Genomic DNA, 13,435 nt, shown 5'->3' on the forward strand with positions numbered 1-13,435 from the left:
GACAGCTGACTAAAAGTTTAAGTTTAGATTTTGCTTTCTTTTTGAGAGATGTGAATGTTGATGCCACTGCCCTGGCTTGTCACCCCATGTTTCTGAGGTGATGAATGCTATGATGGGAATCTATAAATTTAAATGCACCTTCTTCACAAGTGTTAATGGCATTTCATCAAAATGTGATTAACAATCCGCACTCCTCCAAGCCCTTTCGCATTTGTCATGAAGAAACCATCCTTTTCTTGGTTACAAATCACCCTCTGGGAATTTCATGATTGTGTGCTGGGTACACAGGTCACAGACGCCTTCAACGATTTTATTAAATGAAACTGTACAGCAATCAATGTTTCTGTTATAATCCCTCTGCTGTCTCACTGGCCATTTGGATAATCTCTGAGCAATCTGGAATGGTCCAGTTAGTTTTCCAATGGTGAGAGGCTCTCAATGTGATGGCACAGCTCATTCTAGTAAAGACATATCATTGGGAAATAGCAACTGATAGGAACTTTCGTTTGCACAGAATTGACTCCTAGTTCTTTAAAAAAATTATTTAAAGAACACACATGGTTATATTTATTAAATGCCTCATTACTGGTGACAGGGACAGTTTGTAGAGCTGATGCAATTGGACTCACTGCTCCTAGGCCACGCAGAGGAAAAAATGTTTTAAAAATAAATGCTTCAATCCACCCTTAATGGTTCAGTGCACCATCTGGGGTTGCAGTGAGCTGCACAACCAAGGAAGGTCTCAGGTTTGAACCTGTTCTGTGCTGAAATAGCTGATTTCAGCAATCTTGACTGCTACCCAGTAACTCCTGCTGGAAAATGTACATGTGGATGTTGGGAGTGGACATGATCAGCTTCAGCTGCAACACCCTCCAAGGCTCCAAGGTTGAACATTCACTGTCAACACCCGCAACTTGGGCAAAGCATGAGCGGAAAGTGGGCACATGTGGAACTGTTCCCCAGCATAATTAACTACCTTTCAAAGAAGTGGGGGGAAATTAGGGAGGAGAAAAAATATATATCTATCATTTAGTGAGGAAAGGAAAAGATTCCAGGCCTAGACCAATGCAGTCAGCTTGAATGGTGGGGAATATGGGGTAGAATTTATGCATATCTTCTCTGAATTCCTGCTGTGAGTTAAATGGCAGATCAGCAGAGCTGGCCAAATAACCCCATATAAATTACTGGTGTGTGACTTCTTGTCTGTAATGCCAGACATGAGACTCCCAAAGCAAATGCTCTACTCGGAGTTCCCTCACGGCAAACGAGCCAAAGGGAGGCAGCGGAAACGCTACAAGGACACCCTCAAAGCCTCCCTGATAAAGTGCAACATCCCCACTGACACGTGGGAGTCCCTGGCCCAAACCGCCCTAAGTGGAGGAAGGGCATCCGGGAGGGCGCTGAACACCTCGAGTTTCAACGCCGAGAGCATGCAGAAATCAAATGCAGGCAGCGGAAAGAGCGTGCGGCAAACCAGTCCCACCCACCCCTTCCCTCAACGACTATCTGTCCCACCTGTGACAGAGTCTGTGGCTCTCGCATTGGACTGTTCAGCCACCAAAGAACTCACTTCAGGAGTGGAAGCAAGTTTTCCTCGATTCCAAGGGACTGCCTATGATGATGATGATGATGAAAACAAGAGTGACTACACTTAGAAAGTAATTCATTGGTCCTAAAGTGTTTTGGGACATCTTCAGGACATGAAAGGCACCATATAAGTGCAAGTTCTTTCAGCATTCTAATTTATGACCTCCCAAACTTGAACTTGCATAGAATTCCCAACTATTCTGTCTCATATCTTTTCAGAAAGGATCGGAGTTCCATTATTGTGTATGTTCATCTGCCTTGGTGTCTGCATTGACTTATATGGGCGGAAACTCTCCTGAGACTAAGACAAAGCACAAGGAGATGGATGGTCAAATATCGTTACAGTGATGGCATGTTTACTAACTCAATCTTGTTTACAAACAAGAATATAGACCCAAAAAATGGGTTTTTGAAATGCATTTCTACCGGCTTGTTTATGTAGCATCTTTGGAGACTGGCATCAATGAGCCGGCTTACCTGCATTTGACGACTATTTCTGAAGAACCTTCCTCAAAGATAATAAATAGTCCAGAAACCATAATCTGGTAGATTGTGGAAGGAATACATATGGTGGGTCAAATAATTTCTTCTCATTCCATGCTTTATTTCTTTAATGAAACTAGCTGATCTCAATTGCCATGGGGTAATCTGGGAGCTGGAACATGGTCATCCTGTTTAGCTTCTCAGCTGGTGCTGCGTTTAGGGTGGCCTGTGCCTTTAAGACCACTGCTACGGTACTTCCTGCAAAGAACTGGTTTAAAGAACACATCTTGAACTCAAATCAAGGTTTGTGGCTGGAAGTATTTTCTGCAGATTGGCAACCACTTGTAAATCCCTGGCTACTACCCCTGGGAAGATGCTAAGGTCTCAGGGTTCGAAAAAACCACCAGTGTGATGGACTCACACTGGATACAGGACTACACATAGATATATTTTATTAAAAGTAAAGGATCACCACAAGTAGGAAATATTTGAAGATAATGGGTCCTAATTTGCCCCTATGGGCGTGTATGCGCCGGTATGGGCCGCACAAGTTCCGGGTTAAGGCAGGCGCTGCACATGCGTTAAAACCCAGAACTTGCAATCTGTCAAGAATTCTCTTGTCAGATTCTTTGCATCCCCGGGAAAAGAACCTCCGTGGTGGAGCGTTGGGCTATTTGCCCAGCGAACGCTCGTGAAATTCATACGCCTGGTGGTAAAAACAGGCATAAGGCCTGCTTTTACCAGCGCAAGAGTTTTAAAAAACATTTTAAAAAATGTTTTTCATTCATTTAAACATTAAAACATGTAACAACAAGGTAAGGTTGTTTGCAGCCCCTTTAAAACATTTAGATTTATTTTTCAAAAAATTAATTCAAAAAATGTTTAGTCCTATTGCATTTTAATTAATTTTAAATATGTAATTTAAAAAAAATATTTTTTATGTTAAAGGTGCTTTTTTTTATGTGATCCCCATTCATGCTTATGGGGATTCCATACATGCAGAATCCCCATTAGCAATGAATGAGGATTCCGTTCTTTGAGTTGGTTGGGCTGGCCCACGTGATCCCAGGGGCGCTTGCAAATCGCCTGTGCTCCTGGGATACACGGAACTCTACGCAGGCCTACTGATAGAGGTCCAGGAGCGCAAGTCTCCGTGGATCCCGAGGCAGAAGGTATGTGCATAAATTTTTTGCTGATCGGAAGCCTCTGACCGCAAATTCAGCCCCATTGCTTATTCACAGCTGAAGCGCTGTTGTAAAACTATGCTTTAATCTGATGGACTATACCACATCCTCAGAATTGTAGCTGTGCTATTTTGCACATGCTCGCAACTATTCTAACTCTCACTGCGTCTTGTACAAATTTTTGCCGATTGTCATGGTGATTTTTAGCTTATAGTTGAACTGATACTAATAGTGATTAAAGCTTTCGCTAAATAACAGTTTCGGTCTGTATATATTGAAGAGTATGCAGCACTTCCAGATCAATTCATTCAGATCACATATTTTAAGGCTTTACTGTAACGCTGTTTGGTGCCAAGTGTGTGTCCCACCTTTTCCATCAGCTGTTGAGCACTGGGCATCCCAGCCCAGTTTCAGACAGCTGTAAGTCAGTTTGTAGGTTTCTCAGCTAATTTGCTTTGCTCCGACTTCCTAGTTTTTCTGCTTGTTAATAGGTTTCCTTATCAAAAGTGGCCAATTTGAGCAGGATGTGGGCTTGGCTTCCAGCCAGGCTGCAGCGGGAGAGGGGGCTGGGACAAGGCAGCACAGCCAGTTCCGACTGCTTCTTTAAACCCATGTCACGCTTGTGTGACAACTGCTCCTCTGTGCTTGTTTGAACTGTCCCTCCCAATTAGTGGTAATAAGTGAGTCTGTAAGGATGAGCAAACACAGTGTATTCGTCCCTCCAACCCACTAAATTCCCAAGAGCACAACCCTGCTAATAGATGGAGGAAGCCAACTGCATCTTGTGCTCTGCCAACAAGTGCAAGCAAAGAGGCAAATTAATGACAAGTCATTTGAAGAGTTTGGTGGAAATTATGTTACGCTGTCTATCCACTGTAGAATTGATTAGTTTGTGTGTGATCAAAGTGGCTGAATCAATAAGCTAAAGCAAAGAGCAGGCGAAGCATGCTCCAGCCCAATTTATTCACTGCAATGTTTTTTTTTCAAAAATGGCATATAAATTACAGAGTACAAATTGCTGCTGCAGGGCTAGACCTGTTTAGTACGACTACTAATGACAAGCTCAGGGAAACCTGTACGCTCGTCCATCTCTCTGGTGAATTCAAGCCCGCCGCATTCGCCAATGACTATTTCAGCCGTGGTGAAGACTTCCAAGTCGCCCATAACGTGCCCGCCGATAGTCCTGCCATCCTTGTCAGCCAGTGTTATGTGCAAGTGGGCTACTTCATTCAGAGTTCCAACCAGCGACACAATTTCAAATTTTTCATTCAGGTGTACGATCTGACAAAAAAAAAGATGCATCATAAACATGTTTAAAAGTGAGTGGATGATGGATCCGCTAGTTCACGCAACACTACTAATTTAATGTCCCTACATTTAAGGACTACACTTCAAAAGTACTTAATTGGCTGTAAAGCACTTTGGGAAAGGTGCTATATAAATGCAAGTCCTAATGCAAAGTAATGGTCAACAAAAAAGGCAGATCAAAATTCAATTAACCCCGTCCCCAACCAGAGACATATAAGAAATTATGGCAGATGACCAAAAGCTTGGATAAAGAGGTAGGTTTTAAGAAGCATCTTGAAGGAGGAAAGAGAGGTGGAATTCAGGGAAAGGTGGTCACGGATTTGCGAGGTGACAACACGTTCAAGAACTTTGGAGACTATGCTCTGCATGCCCAAGAATGCTGATAAAATATCTGACGAGATATTGTTGCCAGCAGCTCACCAAGCATATAGAAATGAGGCCTGAGGCCTACATTTTGAAAAAACTGATGCTGGCCCCTGTGTTTGGGGCCGAGGAGAGCGAGTGTGGTATCTGATTGAGGCCACAGCTAGAACAGGAGTTCTCGAGTAAGTGCACGGGCTCGCCCAGCATCAGAAGTCGGCAATAAATCAAAATCCTGAGTGTGGATGCTACTGCTTCTCTGTCCTTCTTTTAGAAGCACAGGTACTAAAGTATTGGGGCAATCATTTCATCTGCTGGTCCGACACGAGGTGAGCCTGTGTGCCCACTTATAGCTGGCTTTCTGTTCGCTCCCGCAGCAAAGGTCTCACGTGGCCAGTGGCAACACAGAGATAGACTTGCTGGATTTTTTAAGACTAGCAATACAGGAGGCCTGTTTTTTACTAGCTCTCCCACTGTTCTTCCTCGATCAGTAAATGTGCTTTTCCAGTTACTATAACACATAGCCCAACCTCGAAAGTAATGGCCGCCATACTATATTGAAGAAAAATAGCTTGGTAACTGTTTGACAGATGTAGAAGAAAAGTCACATGTATGTATCTGCACTGGCCAAACTGTCGAGGGCAGTCTATGCATATACAACTTAATGAGACCAACGGTGAAAGAAAGACTGTGCATTTATATAGCACCTTTCACATCCTAAGTATGTCCCAAAATGTTTCCTAGCAAGTGAACTGATTCTGATGCGTAGGCACTGTTGTAATGTAGGCAAATGTGGCAGCCAATTTACACACAGCAAGCTCCCACAAGTAGCAATGAGACAAATAACCAATTATTTCTGTTCAATTTTCTTTATGGAATTATTGAGGGATAAATGTTAGCCAGGACACTGGGAGAACCTCCCCACTCTTCTTCAAATTGTCCCATGGCATCTTTTACATCCATCTGAACAGGCAGATGTGGCTTCAGTTTAACATCTTAGCTGAAAAACAGTGCAGCACTCCTTCAATACAGCAATGAAATGTCAAACTAGATTGTATAGCTAAGGCCCAGAGTGGGACTTGATACCACAACCTTCTGACTCAGAGGTGAAGTGCTAACACTGAACTATTTTACAGGAAAACAGCTATCACTATCTACCTAGCAGTGTCGGAGAGTGGCACGGTTAGATGGCTCTCCCAAGACCCAGGCTGTGGTATAAAAGCAGCCTAAAACTCAAAGTCTGAAGCTGCACTTTCCCTCCACCTGGCACGTGCCACAGTGACATGGTTAAAATCAGGAACTCAGCATGTGGACATGAATCCATATCCTACTATGCCACGGCACAGTGCTCTGGGCTCCACTATGTGTCACTCACAAGCCACGTGACGCAGCATGACACGTTGTGCTAGCGGGTGGTAGTCGTGGCCGAGTGGTTAAGGCGATGGACTAGAAATCCATTGGGGTTTCCCTGCGCAAGTTTGAATCCTGCCGACTACAGGTGTGATGGTGTCGTCTAAAACGACGCGTTTTCCCCATTTAGAACTGAGATGAGGAGAAATTTCTTCTCAAAGGGTCGTAAATCTGTGGAACTCTCTGCTCCAGAGAGCTGTGGAGACTGAGTCATTGAATATATTTAAGGTAGAGTTAGACAGATTGTTGAGCGATAAGGGAGTGAAGGGTTATGGGGAGCGGGCAGGGAAGTGGAGCTGAGTCCATGATCAGATCAGTCATGATCTTATTAAATGGCGGATCAGGCTCGAGGGGCCAAATGGCCTGCTCCTGCTCCTATTTCTTATGTTCTTATGTAAGCCCTAACTGGCGATCCTGGAATCTGCAAATCCATTAGCCACAGGGAGGTAAGAGGAAACCAGAGTTGGAGCATCCTCATGGCCACCCTCCCAGCAGATGGTTACACAGCCAGAATGACAGAAGCCTGCGAGTCAGTCAATGGTGTGAGAAACCAAGAATTGTGGACAAATTTAACCGGGGAATGGGCCAGCAAGTGGGAAAAAAAACTTTTGGCCCCTCTCTTGGCAGACTTTGGTAAACATCCTTATGTATCAAGCACATAATGTGTACTATTGGCTATCACCTGCAAACAAAACTGCAATAGGCATTCCAGGTTCAGGCAGTGTTTCAATGCACAATATCACCGAGCTTTCAAATGCAGCTGTACTGTGGAGAGACGGCGTGAAGAGGTCAGGTGCTTCGCAATGAGTGGAGGGGGAGGGGAGAGAGGAAAAGTGCGATATTGAGATTGGTGCCTCGCTTGTCTCCTTAACAGCTGGCTTCGAGTTGCACTGGAAAAAGCTTGGGGGCAAATTGCCTGCCCACCCTCAGCCGCAATCAGTATGTGGCAAAGTAGTGAGGGACACCAGAGACCAAATACATACACTGTTTTTGAAGTTCCTCAGAAAAAAAATGTCAGCAAATGGAATTAAAAAATCCACAAGCAATTGAGACCATTATACGTCCTATTTATTTGAATATATGAGGGAGTGAGTTCAAGACAAATCTAATCTTCAGCTTTTGATGACTGTTTAAACCACTTAAGACTTACTTGCATCACTTCTGACATAATCTGAAACCCTCAATTAGATTATATGTCTCATAACTCACTGCCAGAAACGCATTAGTCTCAGTATGTACTGTGGTGAATATAGTTGCAACACACGACACAATCTTAGAATTCAGATAATGTAAATAACCCACTATCAGGTATAGATTCTGTGGCTTAAGATCTCATCTGAGCCCCCCTAACCGTAGCTCAATTCTATCTGGTTGATTGACATCTACACTAGTAGTACTGTAAATATTTTTTTTATTGCGTTTGCTTTTGAAGTCACGTAGCTTAATTTGTTCAAAGTTGTCCTCTGCTCTCCTTAGTCTGGGATAAAATTCCACTGGTGCCAAGTATCCATTCAGGAGTAAGACTGGGCAGGTGAATGTTAGCAGGTGGTTTGACCAAGGTGGTTCAGTCCTTCACCTGTTATCCGCACGAGCACACTCTCCAGTAGAGGTCACTGGACAGCAACTAGGAGTGGGAGCCCGGGCTGGTTTATCTGCCATGGGATGTAACTGCCAAATGCAAGTGTCTCAGTGCCACCCTGACTTGGATCAGCAAATTCAGCATAGGCTTTGGGTCAAATCTAGGACCTGTTCATGGTTTCCAGTGCCACCCTCGGCAGACATTTACCCAACTGAGCCACTTGTTTTTCAGTAAAGGACCCTTAATCCGCTTCATTTAACAAGCAGCAGCTTTGTGCACAAAGAGAAAAACATGTATTTTGTTGAAAAAGAATAAAGTTATGCTTACTTTCATTCACAAGTATAAACTGCTTTAAAACTAAAAGACTGCGGATCTAAATAAACCCATGCTTTCCAAGGCAAAGCAGGCTTGTATTAAACCCAGGTCAACCACTGTGATAACAGGTCATATATAAAGTCACATAATTATGCTTTAGCAATCTGGATATTCAGCTCATGAACTTGTCATCATACAAAAGTGAATGCTGCTTTCTTTGTCAAAAGGTTTTCCATGGTTACCTTTATCAACCTTTCTTAATGCTTAAAAAGCCAAACATCCTTAATGGCCTATTAATTTTTTCCCTTTCATTTAAACTTTGATCCACATTTTTTTTTAATTTGACAATTGCTATTAGGATGTTTAAGTTTAAAATTACATTTTATATTGCAGAGAACAAAAAGCACTTTGGACAGCAGATCTTTACAACGCTGTGTTCGCTTATTAAAGAACTGTCTTTCTATGATTGTACATGGTTCAATAGAAAAGTTAATATAATGCAGAGGTCAAAATAAAAAGGAAACCACCCAATAGAATTTAATTAGACTTTCTCATCGAATTTACAGCTCTGAAAAGCTGCTGTGTATTTTGGCCTAAATTTGCATTTTACTTTATTACCATCATTCTGTTACTCTTACTGAACTTTTTGTTAACGTTTAGCACAGCAGAATAGCATAAATTTGTTTACTAAATGATGTTGCTATGTTGGAGATTACTGTGCCTGTACACGACTGGAAGGATTAAAATGGAACATGTTTTGTTCTTTAAAGGTGTTGTTTAAGATTAGACACACAGTAAAGAAAAACTATCTAAAACATTCAGTTTATCTCCAGCCAGCTTTTCACACCCCAGGCACAACAATCACTGCCAATACCACCAACAGTCTTGCCAGTACCTCATTAGTATTTGAAGCAATGGCATTTGCCAGTCTGAGCGTTGCCTTGGTAACGCTGCCCACACAAGTGATGATAAATGGAGCTTTCAGCTTCTTATCCTTCACAAACGTTATCAAAGAAGTTACGATTTCTTCACCAGGGCTCAAACGCAGTGCATAGGCTGAAAGGGAACTTGGTCCAGCCTACAAGAGTAAAACAAGTGGCATATGAGCTTGGGATTTTAATACAGTTGTCACATTTTTCTTGAACAAAATACAGTAGCTGCCTGCTCTTTCTAACGCTCTGATATGTCACGATATCTGATGTAAACACACATTGTTTATAACTCCTTCACTAATTGAGAAACTGTGTAAAACACCCTTTTTTTCACAAGCTCGTTGCTTGAACACGACTTTCTATGGCTCCTACAAGGCTCCACAGCAAGGATTATTCTAATTCAAACGGATTAAGGCAGCAGTTGTTCTGCAGCTACCAGTCTTGCGGCAGACTCTATGGACTGCACTATGCAGCCGGCAGACCAGAGTTATAAGGTCAGCTGAGCATCCTTACAGGTTGCAGTAAAGCCATCAGTGCTCAGGAGCGTGTGCAAAGCCTCACCTCAGTCGGCTACCATTTAATGTTAGGAAAGCGGGGGTGGGAGCATCAATTTCTCAACATTAAAACGATTCCATGCAAAGTTTTAAAAGTTCCCAGCCGCCCAATGGAGTGATAGAACCAGAATTTGTGTTTATAATTTCACAGAAGTTAAGCTTTTGATTCCAGTAATGATGCCAAGAGAGTAAGCAGCATCCAGGCACATTCCCACGGAAAATTTATTTTTTCTTGATTGCGACTGTTCTTACACACCACCTCTAGCTGACAAATGACACCACCATACTGTGAGTTTGATTGCTGTAAATTGTTCAGAGTGGTGCAGCACCAAGTTATACTTCTAGCTCTGCAACTTTCCATATTCAGGCAAAGACGAGCTCTGTATGTGCTTAAAGCTTCACTTACCAAGTTTGGAATGCTGGTGGAATTTTAAATGTTAGTAAAGAGTTAATCCTATTAGTTCTTAACTGATATTAAACCTGGTATTTTAAAAAAGCTTAAAAAGGTGAACTTACACAGCTATAGTTCAAATTCCTGTATTATCTTTGCACTCAGCTATTTGACGTTTAAATTGTTTATAGAATCATAGAAATTTACAGCACGGAAGGAGCCATTTCAGCCCATCGTATCCGCGCTGGCCGACCAAGAGCTATTCAGCCTAATCCCACTTTCCAGCTCTTGGTCGGTAGCCCTGTAGGTTTACTTTACGTGCACATCCAAGTATTTTTTAAATGTGGTGAGGTTTTCTGCCTATACCACCCTTTCAGGCAATGAGTTCAAGACTCCCACTACCTCTGGGTGAAGACATTTCCACTCATATCGCCTCTAAACCTCCCCCCAATTACTTTAAATCTATGTCCCCTGGTTGTTGACTCCTCTACCAAGAGAAGCAGGTCCTTCCTATCCACTCTATCCAGGCCCCTCATAATTTTATATACCTCAATCAGGTCTCCCCTCAGCCTCCTCTGTTCCAAAGAAAACAGACCCAGCATCTCCAACCTTTCCTCATAGCCAAAATTCTCCAGTCCAGGCAACATTCTTGTAAATCTCCTCTGCACCTTTTCCAGTGCAATCACATCTTTCCTGTAATGTGGTGACCAGAACTGCACACAGTACTCCAGCTGCGGCCTAACCAGTGTTTTATACAGTTGAAGCATAACTTCCTTGCTCGTGTATTCCATGCCTCAACTAAGAAAGGCAAGTATTCCATATGCCTTCTTAACCACCTTATCTACCTGGCCTGCTACCTTTAGGGATCTGTGGACCTGCACTCCAAGGTCCCTTTGTTGCTCTACATTTTTCAGTGTCGTAGTATTTAATATGTATTCCCTTGCCTTGTTAGACCTCCCCAAATGCATTACCTCACACTTATCCGGATTGAATTCCATTTCCACTGTTCCGCCTACCTGACCAGTACATTGATATCTTCCTGCAATCCACAGCTTTCTTCTTCATTATCAAACACCCAGCCTATTTTAGTGTCATCTGCAAACTTCTTAATCATACCCCCAGCATTCAAGTCCAAGTCATTATACCACAAAAAGCAAAGGACCCAACACTGAGCCCTGCAGAACCCCACTGATACAGCCTTCCAGTCACAAAAACATCCATCAACCATTAACCTTTGCTTCCTGCCTCTGTTGTTGCTTCATTACAGAATACTACTCAGATATATATTTGAATAAACCAACCTACTCCAAAAGCTTAGTAATTTCTCACCAATTGTTCTCCCCTCCTCGCCTGAAGATGTTTTTTTTTATTAGTTCCTGGGATGTGGGCGTCACTGGCAAGGCCACATTTATTGCCCATCCCAAAGTATCCTTGAGAAGGTGGTGATGAGCCGCTTTCTTGAACCCCTGCAATCCGTGTGTTGAAGGTACTCCCACAGTGCTGTTAGGGAGGGAGTTCCAGCATTTTGACCCAGCGATGATGAAGGAACAGTGATGTATGTTCAAGTCAGGATGGAGTGTGACTTGGAGGGGAACTTGGAGGTGGTGATGTTCCCATGCTCCTGCTGCCCTTGTCCTTCTAGGTGGTAGAGGTCGCTGGTTTGGGAGCTGCTGAAGAAGAAGCCTTAGTGAGTTGCTGCAGTGCATCTTATAGATGGTACACACTGCAGCTACAATACGCCGGTGGTGGAGGGAGTGAATGTTTAAGGTGGTGGACGGGGTGCCAATCAAGCAGGCTGCTTTGTCCTGGATGGTGTCGAGCTTCTTGAGTGTTGCTGGAGCTGCACTCATACAGGCAAGTGGAGAGTATTCCATCACACTCCTGACTTGTGCCTTGTAGATGGTGGAAAGGCTTTGGGGAGTCAGGAGGTGAGACACATGCCACAGATGCCCAACCTCTGACCCGCTCTTGTTGCCACACTATTTATGTGACAGTTAAGTTTCTGGTCAATGGTGACTCCCAGGATGTTGATGGTCGGGGATTCGGCTATGGTAATGCCGTTGAATGTCAAGGGGTGGTGGTTAGACTCTCTGTTGAGCCCTTCATGGGTTGTGATACTACAGGTGCCAGTTACCCTCTGGTAACACACCCAAGAGGTCACTGTCATCTGTGAACCCAGAACGTTAGTGTCATCCGTGGGGCCATCACAGCTGAATCGATTCTGTCCTCACCCATTTTCCAACCAGTGAATTCGCATTTTCCAGTAAGGTGAGGGCTGGGTGGTGGGGGCGTGGGCGGTCGGTCACTGGATAGTGAACAGTGGGATCCCTGCCTGCTTTTCTATGCAGCCCAGAGGTAATGGAATTCTGATCAAACATTTAGCCTCCAAGCCAAAACTCCCAAAGCATCTGCTTCCCTAATACACCAAACCTTGGCTTTTTCTATGTTTGTTTTTCTTTGGCTGAACAGAATGTGTCACTTGCTGTTGTTTGGCCTCTGACTGCCAAGTGCTGATCTGTTTATATGTACTATACTAACATTATTATGGTAGGATTTGGGATCAGCAATCCTGTGTTTTTCCGATTATTATATCAAACATTTAATCACAATCAACTTTTTGTACAACTAAAGATGAAAAGAAAAACGCAAATGCTGGTAACCCGAAATAAAAATAGAAATTGCAGGAGAAACATGTCAAGTCTGTCTGAATCTGTAAAGAGGAAGGACAGGTTAATGATTCAGGTGAAGACGGGATCTGGTGAAGATGAATTCTCTGCCCACAATGTAAACCTGGTCTCGTCTGTTTTCAGAAGCTGTTGTGTGTTTCCAGCATTTTCTTCCTTTGTTTCAAAATGTTATGCACGCCAGCTCAAATAATTAAAGAAACAGGTCACATGTCAGGTCCTGTTGTAATGAATTAACCTGTTGTGGAAAATGTTCAGCAGCAATAAAATGTCAGACATAACAAATAACCTTTGGATTTGTGCTTACTGCATCAGTAGAACCATCTGGTTTTCAATAAGTCCACTCAACTTAGGTGTATGCCCCTAATCTATATATTGTTCAAAAGCTGAAATGTCCCTATTGTTTTTGTGGGAAACTATTAAGTGAAATGTACGATAAGGAAGCATATCATTTTGCAGTCCATAGCCCCACTCTCACAATTGCAATGTCTAATTTGTTAACTGTTGACCTATGAACTGGAGTCAATGGCCACCATCAATATCATAATTCAGCTCTTTAAGGGCTCTAAATTGACATTTAAAATCAGCAATTTTTCTAAAGTTATTTTTTGCACCACAACATCTGACATATTTTGCTCAAACACATAC

The 13,435-nt window shown here is 43.0% G+C and overlaps 1 protein-coding gene and 1 non-coding gene across 5 annotated transcripts in view; one reads left to right on the forward strand and one right to left on the reverse strand.

Annotated features, from left to right (window-relative positions):
* Window positions 1-4,197: 4,197 nt before the first annotated feature.
* The window catches only part of LOC139272708 (bifunctional protein GlmU-like), a 103,923-nt gene continuing 94,685 nt past the window's right edge, over window positions 4,198-13,435 (reverse strand). For all 4 annotated transcript variants that reach the window (XR_011594947.1, XM_070888801.1, XM_070888799.1 and 1 more), the window contains exons 2-3: window positions 9,122-9,304; window positions 4,198-4,535 (exon numbers count right to left, since the gene is read on the reverse strand). Coding sequence is in view for 3 of the 4 variants with exons in the window: in XM_070888801.1 (XP_070744902.1) it covers window positions 4,284-4,535; window positions 9,122-9,304 (435 nt within the window). In the remaining variant the exon portion in view is untranslated. The remainder of the gene's footprint in view (window positions 4,536-9,121; window positions 9,305-13,435) is intronic.
* trnas-aga (transfer RNA serine (anticodon AGA)) lies at window positions 6,338-6,419 on the forward strand. The gene has a single exon. It is a non-coding gene; the product is annotated as a tRNA-Ser (tRNA).

This window comes from Pristiophorus japonicus, chromosome 9 (genome assembly GCF_044704955.1).
Source record: "Pristiophorus japonicus isolate sPriJap1 chromosome 9, sPriJap1.hap1, whole genome shotgun sequence".
Taxonomy (NCBI): domain Eukaryota; kingdom Metazoa; phylum Chordata; class Chondrichthyes; family Pristiophoridae; genus Pristiophorus; species Pristiophorus japonicus.